This window comes from Pistacia vera, unplaced genomic scaffold, assembly GCF_008641045.1.
Source record: "Pistacia vera cultivar Batoury unplaced genomic scaffold, PisVer_v2 Contig970, whole genome shotgun sequence".
Lineage (NCBI taxonomy): Eukaryota > Viridiplantae > Streptophyta > Magnoliopsida > Sapindales > Anacardiaceae > Pistacia > Pistacia vera.
The window spans coordinates 237,237-253,606 of NW_022196857.1; the positions used below are offsets into that span (position 1 = coordinate 237,237).

Below are 16,370 nucleotides of genomic sequence, written 5' to 3' on the forward strand. Positions count from 1 at the left end.
ATCATAACGACTTTAGAGGTGAACAGTAATAATGGATTAATTTCTTAAATTTTAAAGTTTTATTTAATACTAAAACCTTTGATACCTATTAAATTGATACTTTATCTTAAAGCTTAAGTTAGTAGGCGGTGATTCAATATTTATATTTGAGTCCAATAGTACATCAAAGACTGAAAACAAAGAATTTTTGTAGAAGATAATGATGCTAAGGATTGGATTTTTTTTTTTTTTTTTTTTTTTTTTTTTAAAGAATGAACACAACTAGGCGTGTAGATGAGTCGAGTCGAGTCAAGTTTCACCCTAAACGAGCCTGACTCCGTTTACTATTACGGGAGTTCGACTCGAATTATGAGTCAATTGAGTCAGAAAATTTCAGCTCGTGACTCAACCTGCGACTCAACTCAACTCGAGCTCGTTTGACTTAACTCGAGGTCGATTATGACTGGAGTCACATGAGCTCGAGCCAACTTGATTACGGATTGATTTTCTTTTCTTTTTTTTTTTTTTTTTTTTTTTTGAAAACCTGTAGTTCTTTTTTTGCACAAAAGAGATCAAATTCCTTGTAAATTTGCATCTAAATCAACATATCCAAATCAATAGAAATAATTTATTACACAAAAAATTATACAACCCAAGACAAAAAGAAACACAAATAGGGATTTGGGGGTTAATTTATGATTTTTTCAATCTTTTGCATGTCAAATTCCAAAATAGACCTATTATTTGTAAATATCGCATAAAAACCCAAACGAGCCACTATTGACTCTCGAGCCTATTCTAGCCGAGCCGAGGTAAACTCGAACTTGGCTCGGCACTTAATGGGAGCTTTAAACAAGCTGGCTCGACTTGAGTTTACTTGAATTGAGTTCTAGTAATTAACGAGTCGAGTCGAGCTGACTCGCAAGCGGCTTGGCTCTGCTAACAGTCCTAAACACGGCTACCTCTAGGTAGCTTGATAGTTCGCTTAGGACTCTTGGGTGTATTCTTCAAGATGTCTTGAGTTCGAATCTCCACAACTACTAATAAGGATAGTTATTGGAGTCTTATCTGACCGTTAACTTTAGGGAGTGAGGAACTAGTTGAGGTGCGCTAAACTAGCTTGGAAAACCACAGATACCAAAAAAAAAAAAAAAAAAAAAAAAAAAGAAAAAGAAAAGAATGAACATAAAGAAAAGGGGAGACCCTAATGTTAGACATGCCTAGCGTTCAAAATAAGGATTGTACTTTTCTTAATTAATGATTCAATTTTTAGCCTATGTAAGTTAAATTTTGATTAAAAAATATACAAAAAGTTTTTAATGCCAATAAAAAATGTCATTTAATTATGTAGATGGAATTAAATACCTTAAACTATCAGAAACCAATCGAAGATAGGAATAAATTTAGGAGACGGTATCATATCTCTTCTTCACTAAACTAATTAATTTTGTATTGGCTATTAAGAGCCAAGCTTGACAAATATTCAAAAATTTATTGACATAATTTATAGGAGATTGGTATTTCTGTAAGTAACTAGTAATATGAAATGCCAAACTTTAGCCTATGCGTAAAAATCAATTATTAATGAACTTAGAAAGGCAATCGAAGTCTGACTTTTATTCCACCTATATATGCATATTTGACATTCTTTAAGTCTCTCATTTAAATTTTAAATTACGTATTTTAGTAATATTATCAAATCAAAGACAAAAGGTAACCTACTAATTTGGACCATCCACTTACAAGATAATAAGGAATCTTGAAAGTTCAATTAATGATTTTTCCTGTATTCATGGTTAAAACGTGAGACGTATTATATTCTTGCCAAACAAGTTCTTGAAAAGCTAAAAAATCTTCAGGATCGAGTTTCACGTCTAGTTTAGACCAGCATACGTGTTAGCTATATATATAGATCAGAAAATAATTAGAATGGATTCTTTTTTCAAGAAACAATGTATCACTTTATATTTAATCGTATTCATATATATGCGACAAAAAATATTGTAACATGTTTAAAATAAAAAAAATAATATTATGTGCAAAATGCCAAATTTGTTTGTCGGACCATCTGAAATCCAAAGTTATCCTCAATAAATCGTGCATGAAGCACTTACCAATTGTAGACGATAATGATGATAAGGATTGGACATTTTTTTTTTTTTTTTTTTTTTGGTAAAGGGCAATATTATAAAGAACAAAGAATGAACACAACGAGGGGTGTAAACGAGTCGAGTTTCACACTAAACAAGTCTGACTCGGTTTACCGTTAGGCAAGTCTGAGTCGAGTCACGAGTCAGAAAATTTCGGCTCGTGACTCGACTCGTTTATAGTTGAGTCGGCTTGTGACTCAATTTGAGCTCGTTTGACTCAACTTGAGGGAGCTCGATTATGACTCGAGTCACATGAGCTTGAGCCAGCTTGATTACGGCTTCATTCTCCTTTTTTTTTTTTTTTTTAAACCTGTAGTTCTTTTTTTACACAAAAGAGATCCAATTCCTTGTAAATTGCATCTAAATCAACATAAATCACATCCAAATCAACAAAAATAATGTGTTACACAACAAATTATACAATCCACGACAAAAAGAAACACAAATAGGGATTTGGGGGTTAATTTGTGATTTTTTCAACCTTTTGCATGTCAAATTACCAAACAGACCTATTATTTATAAATATCACAAAAAAACCCAAACGAGCCACTTTTTAACTCGCGAGCCTATTCTAGCTGAGCCGAGGTAAACTAGAACTTGGCTCGACACTTAATGCAAGCCTTAAATGAGCTGGCTTGACTTGAGTTTACTCGAACCGAGTTCTAGTAATTAACGAGCTGAGCCGAGTCGACTCGTGAGAGACTTGGCTCGGCTGACAGTCCTAAACACAACTATCTCTAGGTAGTTTGATTATTTCCTTTGGACTCTTGAGTGTATTACTCAAGAGGTCTTGAGTTCAAATATCTACAACTACTAATAAGGGGTAGCCACTGGAGGCTAACCTGACCGTTAACTTTAGAGCCTGAGAGACTAGGCGAGATGTGCGTAAGCTGACCCGGACACCCCTAGATACCAAAAAAAAAAAAAAAAAAAAAAAAAAAAAAAAAAAAAGAATGAACATAAAGAAAAGGGGAGACCCTAATGCTAGACAGGCCTAGCATTCAAAATAAGGATTGGACTTTTCTTAATTAATGATTCAATTTTTAGCCTATGTAAGTTAAATTTTTCTTAAAAAATATACAAAAATTTTTAATGCCAATAAAAAAAATGTCATTTAATTAGGTAGATGGAATTAAATACCTTAAACTATCACAAACCAATCGAAGGTAGGAATAAATTTAGGAGACGGTATCATATCTTTTCTTCGCNATGCCAATAAAAAAAATTTCATTTAATTAGGTAGATGGAATTAAATACCTTAAACTATCACAAACCAATCGAAGAAAGGAATAAATTTAGGAGACGGTATCATATCACTTCTTCACTAAACTAATTAATTATGTATTGGCTATTAAGAGCCAAGCTTGACAAATATTCAAAAATTTATTGACATAATTTATCGGAGAGTGGTATTTCTGTAAGTAACTAGTAATATGAAATGCCAAACTTTAGCCTATGCGTAAAAATCAATAATTAATGAACTTGGAAAGGTGATCAAAGTCTGACTTTTATTCCACCTATATATGGATATTTAACATACTTTAAGTCTGACATTTTAAATTTTAAATTGCGTGTTTTAGTAAGATTATCAAATCAAAGACAAAAGGTAACCTACTAATTTGGACCATCCACTTAAAAGATAATAAGGAATCTAGAAAGTTCAATTATTGATTTTTCCTGTATTCACGGTTAAAACGTGAGATATATTATATTCTTGCCAAACAAGTCCTTGAAAAGCTAAAAAATCTTCAGGATCGAGTTTCACGTCCAGTTTAGACCAGCATACGTGTTAGCTCTATATATATAGATCCAGAAAATATTTAGAATGGATTCTTTTTCAAGAAACAATGTATCACTTTATATTTTATCATATTCATACATATGCGACAAAAAATATTGTAACATGTTTAAAATGAAAACTCGGTATATTTTTTTCATGCCTGCCCCCACTCTGAAAAGAAAAAAACAAAATAATATTATGTGCAAAATGCCAAATTTGGTGTTTGGACCATCTGAAATCCAAAGTTATCCTCAATAAATTGTGCATGAAGCACTTACCAATGAACCAATCCTCTACCTCTATAAATTGAATCTCTCCTTGCATTCACCTCCACACACATCAAACCGGCCTTAATTTGAAGCTAGCTATTAACCATGAAGATTCCTTTAGTGCTTTCCTTCCTTTTTCTTGCCTTGATTGCCTCAAAACCCTTGTTGGGGGCTGGGGATCCTAAGCCTTTGCTCGACATCAATGGTGAGAAGGTCCTTACTGGAACTCCTTACTACATTGTATCGGCAATCAGAGGAGCTGGTGGTGGCGGCGTGAGCGTTTTCCCTACCAGAGATCGCTGCCCGCGTAATGTTATCCAACTACCATCCGATTTAGATAAGGGCTTACCATTATTATTTTCACCAGCCACTGAAAATGGAGATGGAATTGTTTATGAATCCTCTGATCTGAATATCAGATTCTATTCTCAAGACGCTTTGTGCTTGCAGATAGTGTGGAGGGTTAATGACTATGACTCATCAACTGGTGAGTGGTTTATAACCCGAAGTGGAGTTGCAGGAAACCCTGGAGCTGAAACGTTGCTAAATTGGTTTAAATTTGAGAGGTTTGGAAATACACATTCATACAAAATTGTTCACTGTCCAAAAGTGTGCGACACTTGTGCAACATTGTGCGGCGACGTTGGCGTTCATTTGTTGAGTGGAACAAGACGTTTGGTTCTCAAAGCTGATCCAGGAAATTTCTTGATTAATTTCATCAAGGCTGAGGAGTACAATTTTCTTCATGCAGATAGAAATATCATTCGCATGGTGAATTAAATAAGATGATGGATTCTCGACAAATCTAGTTGAACCGAGTTCCTTAAAATAAAATCGTTGTGTGATCCTTGGATTGCATGACTGTAGTAGCTAGATTAAGTGGTGTAGAAGGTAATGTTGTAAGACAAGGTGTTTAAAATTATCATAAATAAAAGCTACGTGCTTAATTTATTATTTTCTTATTTATTTTGTGTTGAAATATAGTTAGCATATGTGATTATAATTATCTTACTAGCTGCTGGGTAGTGTTCTGAAAAGCGGACCAGACCTGGCTGGTTGGACTGGTCGGACCAAGAACCAGCAACTCTCCAATCCGGTTCAGGTTTTAGGGGGTTTCTGCTATATTTTAATTTTGTAGGGACTAACTGGTAATTTTAGGGGTTTTTTAATATTCAAATCTTAGAGCCTAATAATGTATTTTTGGGGTATTTTTGCAATATCTTAAATTTTAGAGACTAATTAAATTTTTAGAGGGTATTTTTAAAATATATTAAAATTTTAGGGATTAACTAGCAAATTTTTAAAACTATTTTAGTTATTGATATCACCGATCTGATCGGTCAACACGGGGAACCGACCCTTGACCGGGTCAAGGCAAAAGCTTGCTGTTGAGAGAAACTACATTTATCTTTCTTACTCTCACTTAATTTGTTGCGATCTTTGTGGCCGACATCCATAAGACTATTAAGACTGACTCTCCGCTTGACTATTTTGAAAACTCTAATGATGGGATGATATTTTCTTTAATTTAAGTTTATATACTGTAAATGATTCAATTTTTAACCTCTGTAAGTTCATTTGTGTTTTAACAGCCGCATGCTGGCTATAAAAAAGAGAATGCAACCGTTTCCATCAATGAAAAACTACCCATCATTCTTGAGTTTCTAATTCTCTGAATTGTTTCTTCTTTCTGTCTGTTGTTTCAAAAGTCTTCAATAGGATTGACAGTGTCATGACACTACAAAATTAATAAACTTTACTTCTAATATTAACCCGTAGATAGCGTGAGTGAGGTCAATCCCATAAGGAAGTAGTTGAATCTAAATTCCAATCATTAAAATTAAATCTTGATAACCAAATTGACCTAAATAACCAAAATATAAATTGGCGGTTTGTAAAATCAAGGAAACTAATTAATACCAATACAAATTATGAATGAAAATCATATGAAAACAACTTGACTTCTCGGTTCAATCTGATCCTCACAATCAATGTATATTCTCAATTGCAATGCAACCTACCCTTTAATAGAAGTATCAACCTAGGCAGTAACAAACTCTACTACCCGAAATTCTCTTAATTTTGACTAATGAAATAGACTCTTCAACAATCTTAAACATTAGAAACCCTAGAACCAACTCTCTAGATTTAATGTAATGGTTGCTTTAAGTTTCAATGAAATAGGTTAACCTAAGCAACAATCTCACAAGCTCGGATTATTAACTTAGGTTTGTTATTCAAGTAATAAAATAGAAAATTTATCCCTAACTTTATTACTAATTGCTACTGTGTGATTAGGAATAGATCGATTAGGTAATACAATTCCTATTCTAGAAATCAATACAATTCCTAATTCTAGAAATCGATATTAAAAGAGTTGGTTGAGGATTTGTAACTGAACAAAAAGGAAAAACAGAGAAAAAAAACTGCTATATGTTTCACGACAACCTGCGTTTTTTTATATCTGAAAGATGAAAGCCAACTATTATATAGTGGTGAAACACATCAGAAACGCAGCGTTTTGGAAAATACAGCATTCTAAAAACGTGCGTTTGAGTTGTTTGGACTATACAAGGAAACCATACAGGACACCTCTTCTACACTATATTTATATTCCCTCCAAACATAGCTTCTCTTCAACCATCCAAAACACTTCTTCTACGTTATATCTAATATCCCTCTCAAACATACTCTCTTCAACCATCCAGTACAACTCTTCTCCACTTAATCAAATATTCTTCACACAAACAAAACTCTGATCTGCTGCACTATTTTCTGCACCACCAAAACTGCATAAAATCTGCCACATTATGCTACATCATCAATCTGATCTACTGCATTATTTATTATTTTTTTTTCTCATCACAAATTCTGCATCAATCCAAAACACTGCATAAAAATTAGATTAGCAACAACACAACAAGAATTAATGACCATTTCTGCATCATCACATCAAAGCTCTACAAAATTTCTGCATATCAAAACCACTATAAGTAGTCTGCTGGACCGCATAAAAAATTCTGCTTAAGAACACCATCACACGTGAAATCAAAATTCATTTCCTATGCTCCAACACAAATTCAGTTTCTGCAGTGTTTCTACTTCATGAAAATTCAGCATTTATTCTCCTATGCTCCAACAAGAATTCAGTTTCTGCAAAACAAATTCAGTTTCTGCAATAAGAAACACCATCACAAGTAAAGTCAACTTCATTCTCCTATGCCAAACACAAATTCAGTTTGCTAACACAAATTCAGTTTCTGCAGTGTTTTACTTCATTCAGATTCAGCATTTCACTCATCAGTTTCCTGATCAACTTTCTGCAAGTTCTTCTGCATTCAACTTCAGCATTACATTCATCAGTTTTCTGATCAACTTTGGCAGTGTACACAACAGGTAAGCGTGTAGTTACATTTAACTTTTCCCTAACAAATAAATCTTGCTCCAGATAACGGCTTGGTCAAAAATCTGCCTTTTGGTACTGAAGCAACACATGCACTGCTAAGCTTTTTTGCAACCAGTTCTTGTACATAGTGAACATCAATTTCTATGTGCTTAGTACGTGCATGAAAACAGGATTTGAGGAAAGAGCCCCTGCACTCATATTATCAACAGATACAGGAGTAAGATTACTATAACACTCAGTTCCTGAAATAAATGCTGTATCCAAAAACTTTGTGGCAGCTTGACTGATGATCTATACTCAGCTGTGGATGAGAGTGATACTACTTTCTGCTTTTGGAACTCCATGAACAAGATTGTTACCAAGGAAGATGGCATAGCCACTAGTAGACCTGCGGTCATTAATATCACTTGCCCAGTCAGGTCAGCATAAGCTTCCAGTGCCAGATGTGGAGTTTTGTGAATTGCAGACCATAATTCAGAGTCCCTTGAATGTAACGCAACACCCTTTTGCATGCTACCCAATGTGTGACAGTTGGATGCTGAAGAAATGACTTAACTTATTCACCGTGAAGGCTAAGTCAGGTCGAGACAGCGTTAGATATTGTAATCCTCCAATAATGCTTCTATAAAAGGTAGGTTGATCAAAAAACTCTCCCTCCTCTTCTGAGTTTAGTTCCAATGGCCATGGGGGTTGAACAAGGATTACAACTTGCCATATTTGCCTTTTCCAGCAGATCTTGTGCATATTTTGACTGAGTAAGTAAGAGACCAGAAGCACTTCTTGCAACTTCGAATCCAAGGAAAAAATGAACTGGACCCATCACTTCAATGCAAACTTACTGTTCAAGTCTTGAATTACTTTAGTTATAAGATCAGGAGCATTCCAGGACTAAATACATACACACTAACACCAATAGATACACTACAATGATCCAGCATTGTAAAAGAACAAACTCACATCAGAGGTGCTGTTTTTAAATCCCCAAGACAGAAAGGCTGTTTTCAATTTATCAAACGAGGCCCTGGGGGCTTGCTTTAGACCATAATGCCTTTCTAAGTTTGCATACTTGTGGAGGATGAGTGAGAGGAGAAAACCCTTCAGGAGGCATCATAAACACTTGTTCCGTAAGATCCCCATTTAAAAATGCGTTGTTCACATCTAACTGATGAATATCTAGTGTGATGGACTGCCAAAGTGAACATTATTCGAATTGTAGCAGCCTTGACCACTGGCGAAAATGTTCAAAGTAGTCTAGCCCGGGGGTTTGTTGAAACCCTTTAGCCACCAGCCTAGCTTTATACTTCGTAAGGTCCATCAGCATTGAGTTTAGTTTTAAAAATCCACTTGCAGCCCACTATGTGCATCCCTTCCTCATACGGAACCAATTCCCAGGTTTGATTATCAAGGAGAGCTTGATATTCCTTCTCCATAGCAGTCTTCCATTCAGGAATAGATAATGCCTCTTTAACCTGCTGGGTTCTTTAAGAATCGTGTGAGTAGTGAGGAGGGCTTTAGCTGATGACTGGACATTTTTGGATTTAAGTCGTGTGCCATAGGTGTATATTAGCAGTAGACACAACAGTATGTTGTCTGTTATGGGCAGTACTACTTCCAGATAATCCCCGATGAGCTGATAGAGTATTATCTGAGGAGGTCAGAACTGAAGGCTGTATAGAGCACCAGCTCATGTATTGGAACTGCAGTAGGTAAATATGCAGTGTATCCTGGTTGTTAGATCTACTGGAAGGCCCTGTTCTTATATTCACATCTTGCTAGTACAACCAGATTTTCTGTAGATAATTCTGCAGTAGCATTGTGTCAATATTCTATTAGAGAAGTTTTGTCTGACCAGGAATGAACCAGCCAGAGTTGATCTTAAAGGAACTAAAGAAGATTTGAATTTGAAACAGAACTAGAAAAACCAGAATTTCAGCATCAGAAAACCAGATTAAAGGGAAACTCTTCTTCATTAAATTTCACCTGTTTTGCAACAAAAATTTTTCCAGACTTGACATACACTTATGCCTTTGTGAGACAGACTATAACATAAATATGCACTTTTCAGTATGAAATGAGAGTTTGTGTTTGTTGTAGGGTCTGAGATATGGAAAAAACTGCATCCGAAGACTCTAAGTCATGGTAATTAGGTTCTTGTTGTATTAAAACAGTCAGAGGAGATACAAACTCAAGCACATTGGAAGGCAGTCTGTTAAGCAGATATACTGCTGTAGAGAAGGCCAGCCACCAAAAATTGAGTGGCATATGAGCATGAGTAGCAGAGAGAGTCCAAACTCAGTGATAGACCTGTGCCTTCTTTCTATTCTTCCATTCTGCTGGTGTAAATAGGGGCAAGGGTGCCTGAATATATACCATGCTGATGAGATACTTAGAAAATGACCGAAATTCCCCACCCCAATCAGTTTGTAGACTTTTAATCCTAGTACTGAACTGGTCTCTACAAAGTGTGTGAAACTGATAAAACACCTCAAATGCTTCAGACTTGACTTTAAGGGGATAATCCAAGTAAATCTGCTGAAATCATCCAAAAGAGATGTAATAACGATACCCTTCTCTGGATATATTGGAGCAGGCCCCCACAAATCAGAATGTACTAACTCCAACGGGGCCTTTGCTCGGGATAAAGAAGTAGGAAAACTGCATTGCTTTAACTTCCCAAACAACAAGCTTCACAAACAGACCTTGCATTGTAATAGAAGAATGTTTACATGCATTATTTAATACAACTTGTAAAGCCTTAGCACTAGGGTGCCCAAGTCGAGCATGCCACAGTAATGAAGAAGCAGATACATCATCAGACACATTGCAAGCAGAAACTTTATTTGATACAAAAGTAGTTACGACAGCTATTGACAACTGAAGGAAAGATGTTTCTGGTTTATCACTGGAGGATTGGAGGGCCAGGTTATCACCAGAACTGGAACTGTCATAGGAACACCAGCAGCAGGAGAAGGAAAATCCAACTGGTACAGGCATCCTTGACTGTACCTTGAAGAAGTATCAAGTTGCTGCTTTATCCTTATCACACAATGATCAAAATAGAACTCTACTATCACATTATTTCTCTTGTTATTTGTGATATACTCAATAAGTTCTTGGCAATTTTTGGAACACATAAATGTTTCGAAGATGCACAAGTCTGTTTGATAAGTGAGGGAGAGTAACAATGTACCTGTATGAGTGATCTGCAGAGATTCTCCATTGCCAATGAACCTGGACCCTCCTGAATAATTGGTTCTGTTCAACATATGGATGATTCAGAACCATGTGATTGGAGGCTCCTGAGTCCATGTACCAGGACTGATCCTTCACAGTTTGTGGGGTGGCCATTTGAGAACCTGAGGTTAAGTTCACACCAAGATTTCCAGCATGATTAGCATTACATTATTCATGGAGAAGCAACGTTGCTGCTGATATTGAGTAACTCCTTGAGGAGATAGGTGGTATTAACAGATCCAGGTTTAAACTGATTTCCCAGAGGACAGCATAAGAGGTGTAGTCATGATGAGCTCCAACATCCAATGAAAAGATTTATCCTGAACATTTGTTCCAGCAAACAGAGCTTGTGCTTGTGCAGATTCATGGATGATATGAAAACGATGAATGAGTTGAACCAGGACCAGAATTGATTGATTATGTCCTGCATTAGGAAATCCAGCTGTAGGGAACCCTGGTAATCATGATCAAACTGTGGTAGCAATGAAGAGCTGAATGTCCGGCTTTCCACATAATTGGCACATAACCTTGGCTTATTATAGCTTCTTCTCTCCCGGCCTCTACCAATAGGCACAAAACCACCTGAGTAACCTTGTGGAGGCACAAAACCACCTGAGTAACCTGTGGTCCGGATATAGGCCATTCTGTCATACTCAGATCTGTACTGTCCTACTTGATTTGGTCCTGGAACCCATTGAAATGTTGAGAGTAACAGTTCCAAAATAACATCTGAGGAGATTGTGTTTGGTGAGTCGTCATTCCAGCTTGAGTATAGACATTTGCTACTGAGTTTCATACCTGGAGAGTGATTAACACACCTCCTGAACTAGTTTGAGTAATAGTGGTAGGTCCTTACCTGTGCCACTTTTAGAAGCCATTAAAGCAGATGACATCTGTTGTGGAAGGTAGTAATGCACTGTTCTGTTTCCCAAAGCATTATGCTTATGAAGTGAAATTGTGCTTCTTGAAAATTCGTATGACTCACATTAGATACAAGGTTGGCTACTACTGCATCATACTCTGAGCCTAACCCATCCAATAGTATAACAACAACTCTTCATCACGATGTGTACTCCACTATCATTCAATTCATCGCCTAATTCCTTCATTGTTAAAATGTAATCATTCATACTTTGTGATTCCTTTTTAGTAACTTGTAACAGATTTCTAAGGTGAAGTGTTCTGGCCTTTGAAACAGACTGAAAATGTAACTCAAGTGTGTGCCAAATTTCATATGCACTATTGCATTTTGATACATGTCTAAACATGGATTCGGAAATTGATGAGAGCAACCAACTCACTAGGAACTGATCTGTCTTCTTCCAATTGAAATACTTAGGGTTTGGTTGTTTAATTGAATGTTTAGTACCTTCAACTTTCTCCATTACAAACAGAGGAGGGCAAGGATTCGTACCTAAAATGAAGCTATCTAGCTCGTGAGAGGCTAGGGCTGGTACAATCTGAGAGCGCCAGTAGTTGTAATTTTTCTCTACTAGCTTTACGGACAGATTTGGTAGTGAGGAGTGACCTGTAAAACTTTGAGATCTGCCATTACTGACCTGCTTTGCATCAATCTTGGAAGAGTTAGAAAGGGATTCAGAGTTCACATTTGCCATTGACGTTAGTCTTTGGCTCTGATACCATAAAAGATGTTGTTGAGAATTTGTAACTGAACAAAAAAGGAAAAACAGAGAAAAAAAACTGCTATATGTTTCACGAACAACCTGCGTTTTTTTCTATATCTGAAGAAGATGAAAGCCAACTATTATATAGTTGGTGAAACACATCAGAAACGCAGCGTTTTGGAACATACAGCATTCTAAAAACGCTGCGTTTGAGTTGTTTGGACTATTACAAAGTAAACCATACAGGACACCTCTTCTACACTATATTAATATTCCCTCTCAAACATAGCTTCTCTTCAACCATCCAAAACACTTCTTCTACGTTATATCTAATAGATATCAACTCAATCAATCTACTAGGCCTGAAGTAAATTAAACGAATCAAATATCATATTCCATTAAAACATAATGACATAAATCAAATCCATAGAAAGGTAAGAAATTTCATTACTTTATCAATTATACCATCGATATGTGTTAGGAATTGAAATTCCCTCGAACTGAACTGAAAAACTTTAGCCAAACATCTTAAACTGAGAATCACAAGTGTTTCTGAATGAATTTCCTTGTGTGTGTGGGGTCCTTTTTTTCTTAAAAACCTAATGTTCTCTTTATAGCCCCTTCAAATAACCCTAAAAAACATGCGTACAGCCTCCCCAAACGGTTTACAACTCAAATTCCTAAATTATAGGAATCGAATCCTACTCTTTCCAAAACAGGCTGACTAATTTTCTGCTAGAACTTGTGAGCAGATTTTTAGTAAGAAAACAACTGAATTTGGGCCTAGGCTCCGTATGAAAGTTGTAGCCGTGGTTATAAGCTTTCCAACGTATCTTCAATAATCTCAATTGGACTTCTAAAACTTATTTTGTAGTCCAATTACTGACCTATACCCAAGTTGTGATAGGATTAGATCTTCTACTTGGATATAATCTTTGAATACCCAAATCTACTGGGATTAAAACACGTAAGCCTAATCTAAAAAGCTCAAGATGTCTACTTCAAACCTCAAAGAAGACCTCTTTCTCATTCTAGAACTTTAAGATTGTCAAAGTCTTCATTGAACCTTCAGAGGTCGAATTTGCCAATGTCTAAAAGTTGCACATTATGCTCCACTTTCATTCGCATGCCTCCACTCCTTTCCTAATTTACAAGATATATTAATCAGCCCAATTAATCACAAAATATATCATGAAAATTGATATAAAAGGATTGAAAATATCAATTATTGAACACTTATCAAGGACAGAGAAAAACTCTTTGGCAGATGGTAGTTAATCTTAAATTTGAGATTTGAAAGTTTGATTGAGACTACTAAAACAAGAAAATTAAATCTTCGTCTTTAGTGTTGTTAAACCGCAATCTCAACATGATATATGTTTATAGAAGACGCAAATTTCAGAAACAGTGTATAAAGGATACTTAACCGTGTTTGACCATTATTTTTAATTGTAAAATCATTAAACAATATAGGCAACCCTGCTTTAAAAAAAAAAAAAATTATAGAAAGTTAAAAAAAAAAAGAAAAAAAAAAAAACAAAGGATAGAAAATCAACAGATAAAAGATATATAAATTACATGAACAAATGTACAGAAGAAAGTAATAATTTATGATGACCTTATCATAAAATATTTAACAAAAAAATAGATTAGAGGTAATTTTAAATTTTATGTATTGAAATTTCTCTAAATCCCTTCAATTGCATACCATTACTTGTTATGAACCATTCACCTCCTTGACGTGTCATAGTTATCATCAACCCTCCAATCTCCAAACTAGTGGCTTGGAGCAGGGAATATCTGGAATATGTAGAAGACTGGAGAATTTGATATTTAGATCAGTGGAATCATAAACAAATCCATCTTCATTTTCAGTCGCTGGTGAAAGTATATAATGATGGTAGGCCGCTATTAATGTCTAAGAAAACATCCAGCGGACACAAACCATTTCTTCTTGAAACATTATTTTGTTTGTATTTATTAAACCCGTTAAGGAATTTCGATTAGAACTTCAAACAATATCGTCTCCAGAATTGTGACTTAGGACAACATGTTTATAGAATTGTAAATTTTTAAAAAGGGAGTTAATGAAACTGAAGAAATTAATGGTAAATTTCCAGGTCAATAGATACATGATTAAAACGTTAGGTAATTAGACCACAACCGCAGAAAAGATAAAATTTCCTATTCTTCGAGTTAAACATTATGAGTTTGGACTAGCATACCTATTAAGGTTATATTCAATGTATTTTGACATTGACAAGATTAGGCTAGGTTCTTTTTCACGTCATGTGCATCACATTGGAATGTATACTATTTAGAGCAAAGCTAAACGAACAGAAACTTCATACAATTTAACATGTACAACTGAACCCAAATTTGTTTCCTGGATTCTAAATAATAGTAATACTAATTAATCTCATAAGATATGACATTAATATTATATATAGCTCAATATACATGTTGCTAATTCCAATAAATAGCTCTATACCATAGAGATTTTCCTTTAATATCTTTCATTTTTGTTCCTTGTTTAATGACAAAAAATATTGTAACATGTTTAAAACAAAAATATTATTTTTGCATATAAATGTATTATTTGCTCACTGGGCTCCTCAACTCACTGTTTTAAATCTCTTGCCAACTAACTGTTTTAAACAAGGTTCGTGCGGAGCTTAATCTACGCTTTAGGTTGATCCACTGACGTGTGTTCATCTGCATGTTTTATAAAGCTCTAGTGCATGCACTCTGATACAATCTTTGAACTTGGATTTATGTATTTCCGCTTTCAGAACTTTATTTATGAGCATTCTAGTTTGTAACATACTTTATTTATGTTTTATAAAAATGAATTTTGTAAAATGTTTTCTAAATAATTACCCTCCTCTCGAAATCCTGAGTTCCTCAAGAGCACTTAGATCCCATAGGATAGGGACTAGGGCTGTTAATGAGCCGAGCCGAGCCAAGTTTTTGGCTTAATGAGCTCAGCTCATGAAAAGGAAGAAGAATTCGAGCCGAGTCCGAGTCAAGCAGAGCCTTTAATTTTCTGACTCGGCTCGACTCGTAAAGAGAGAAAAAATTTTCGAGCCTGGTTCGCGAGCCAGCTTAACGAGCCGAGTTAGAGTCGGCTCGTGACCCAGTAAAAAGTATGCAATTTTTTTTTAAAAATTCGGTGCATATTTTCTCTCTCTGATTTATTACTCTTTCTTTTCTCTCTTTGTCATTTATTACTCTTTCTCTTTCACTTCTTTTCCCCTCTAATTTATTATTGATTTGATTTCTCTTCTTTTCTCTTTCTCCAGACTCCAATGGCTCACAGTTTTTTTTTCCCTTTCTTTCTTTCTTTCTCCCTATTTCCCTTTCTCTCTCTAGTCTCCACCAACTCTGAATTCTCTTCCTCTTCTCTTTTGTTAATTATTACTCTTTGCTTTCTCTTCTTTACTCTCTCTCTAAAGACGCCTGTTTTTCCTATTTTCTCTTTCTTTCTTTCTTTCATTCTTTCTCCTTGTTTCACTACACTCTCCACCAAATCTGACACCGACAACTTGCCTAAAATGGTTTGATTTGGTTTGGTTTTATGGGAAAGGATTTTAGTCTCCTTTTTTTAGGGATTTTAACATCAGGGTGTTCTTTGTCATTTTTGCAAACTTTTTGTTTTAAAAATTTTAGTTTAATCCCCTATACTTAATAAAACCCCTAAAACACCCCTAATAATTTGAGCCTGGCTCGGTTCGTGAGCCTAACGAGTCGAGCTGAGCCTGCTCGATTCCAGATGAGGCGAGTCGTTAACGAGCAGTACTCGAGCCAAGCCAAGTCGGCTCGCGAGCGGCTATTAGGAAACGATCAAGTCATGGCAGTAGAAAACAAAAATCATATACAACATAGATCGTTCCTTAGAACCAAGATCAGGGCACAAATTTAACAATC

The 16,370-nt window shown here is 35.5% G+C and overlaps 1 protein-coding gene across 1 annotated transcript; it reads left to right on the plus strand.

Moving 5' to 3' along the window:
* The first annotated feature begins 4,220 nt into the window (after positions 1-4,220).
* On the plus strand, positions 4,221-4,977 carry LOC116121225 (miraculin-like). Its single transcript, XM_031407172.1, has one exon. The coding sequence runs from the start codon at positions 4,284-4,286 to the stop codon at positions 4,956-4,958; it is 675 nt and encodes a 224-aa protein (XP_031263032.1). The 5' UTR covers positions 4,221-4,283; the 3' UTR covers positions 4,959-4,977.
* Positions 4,978-16,370: the final 11,393 nt, after the last annotated feature.

Bases quoted from the DNA above. Each gene is read 5' to 3' on its own strand.
- LOC116121225 (XM_031407172.1), top strand. From the start codon at position 4,284: ATGAAGATTCCTTTAGTGCTTTCCTTCCTTTTTCTTGCCTTGATTGCC.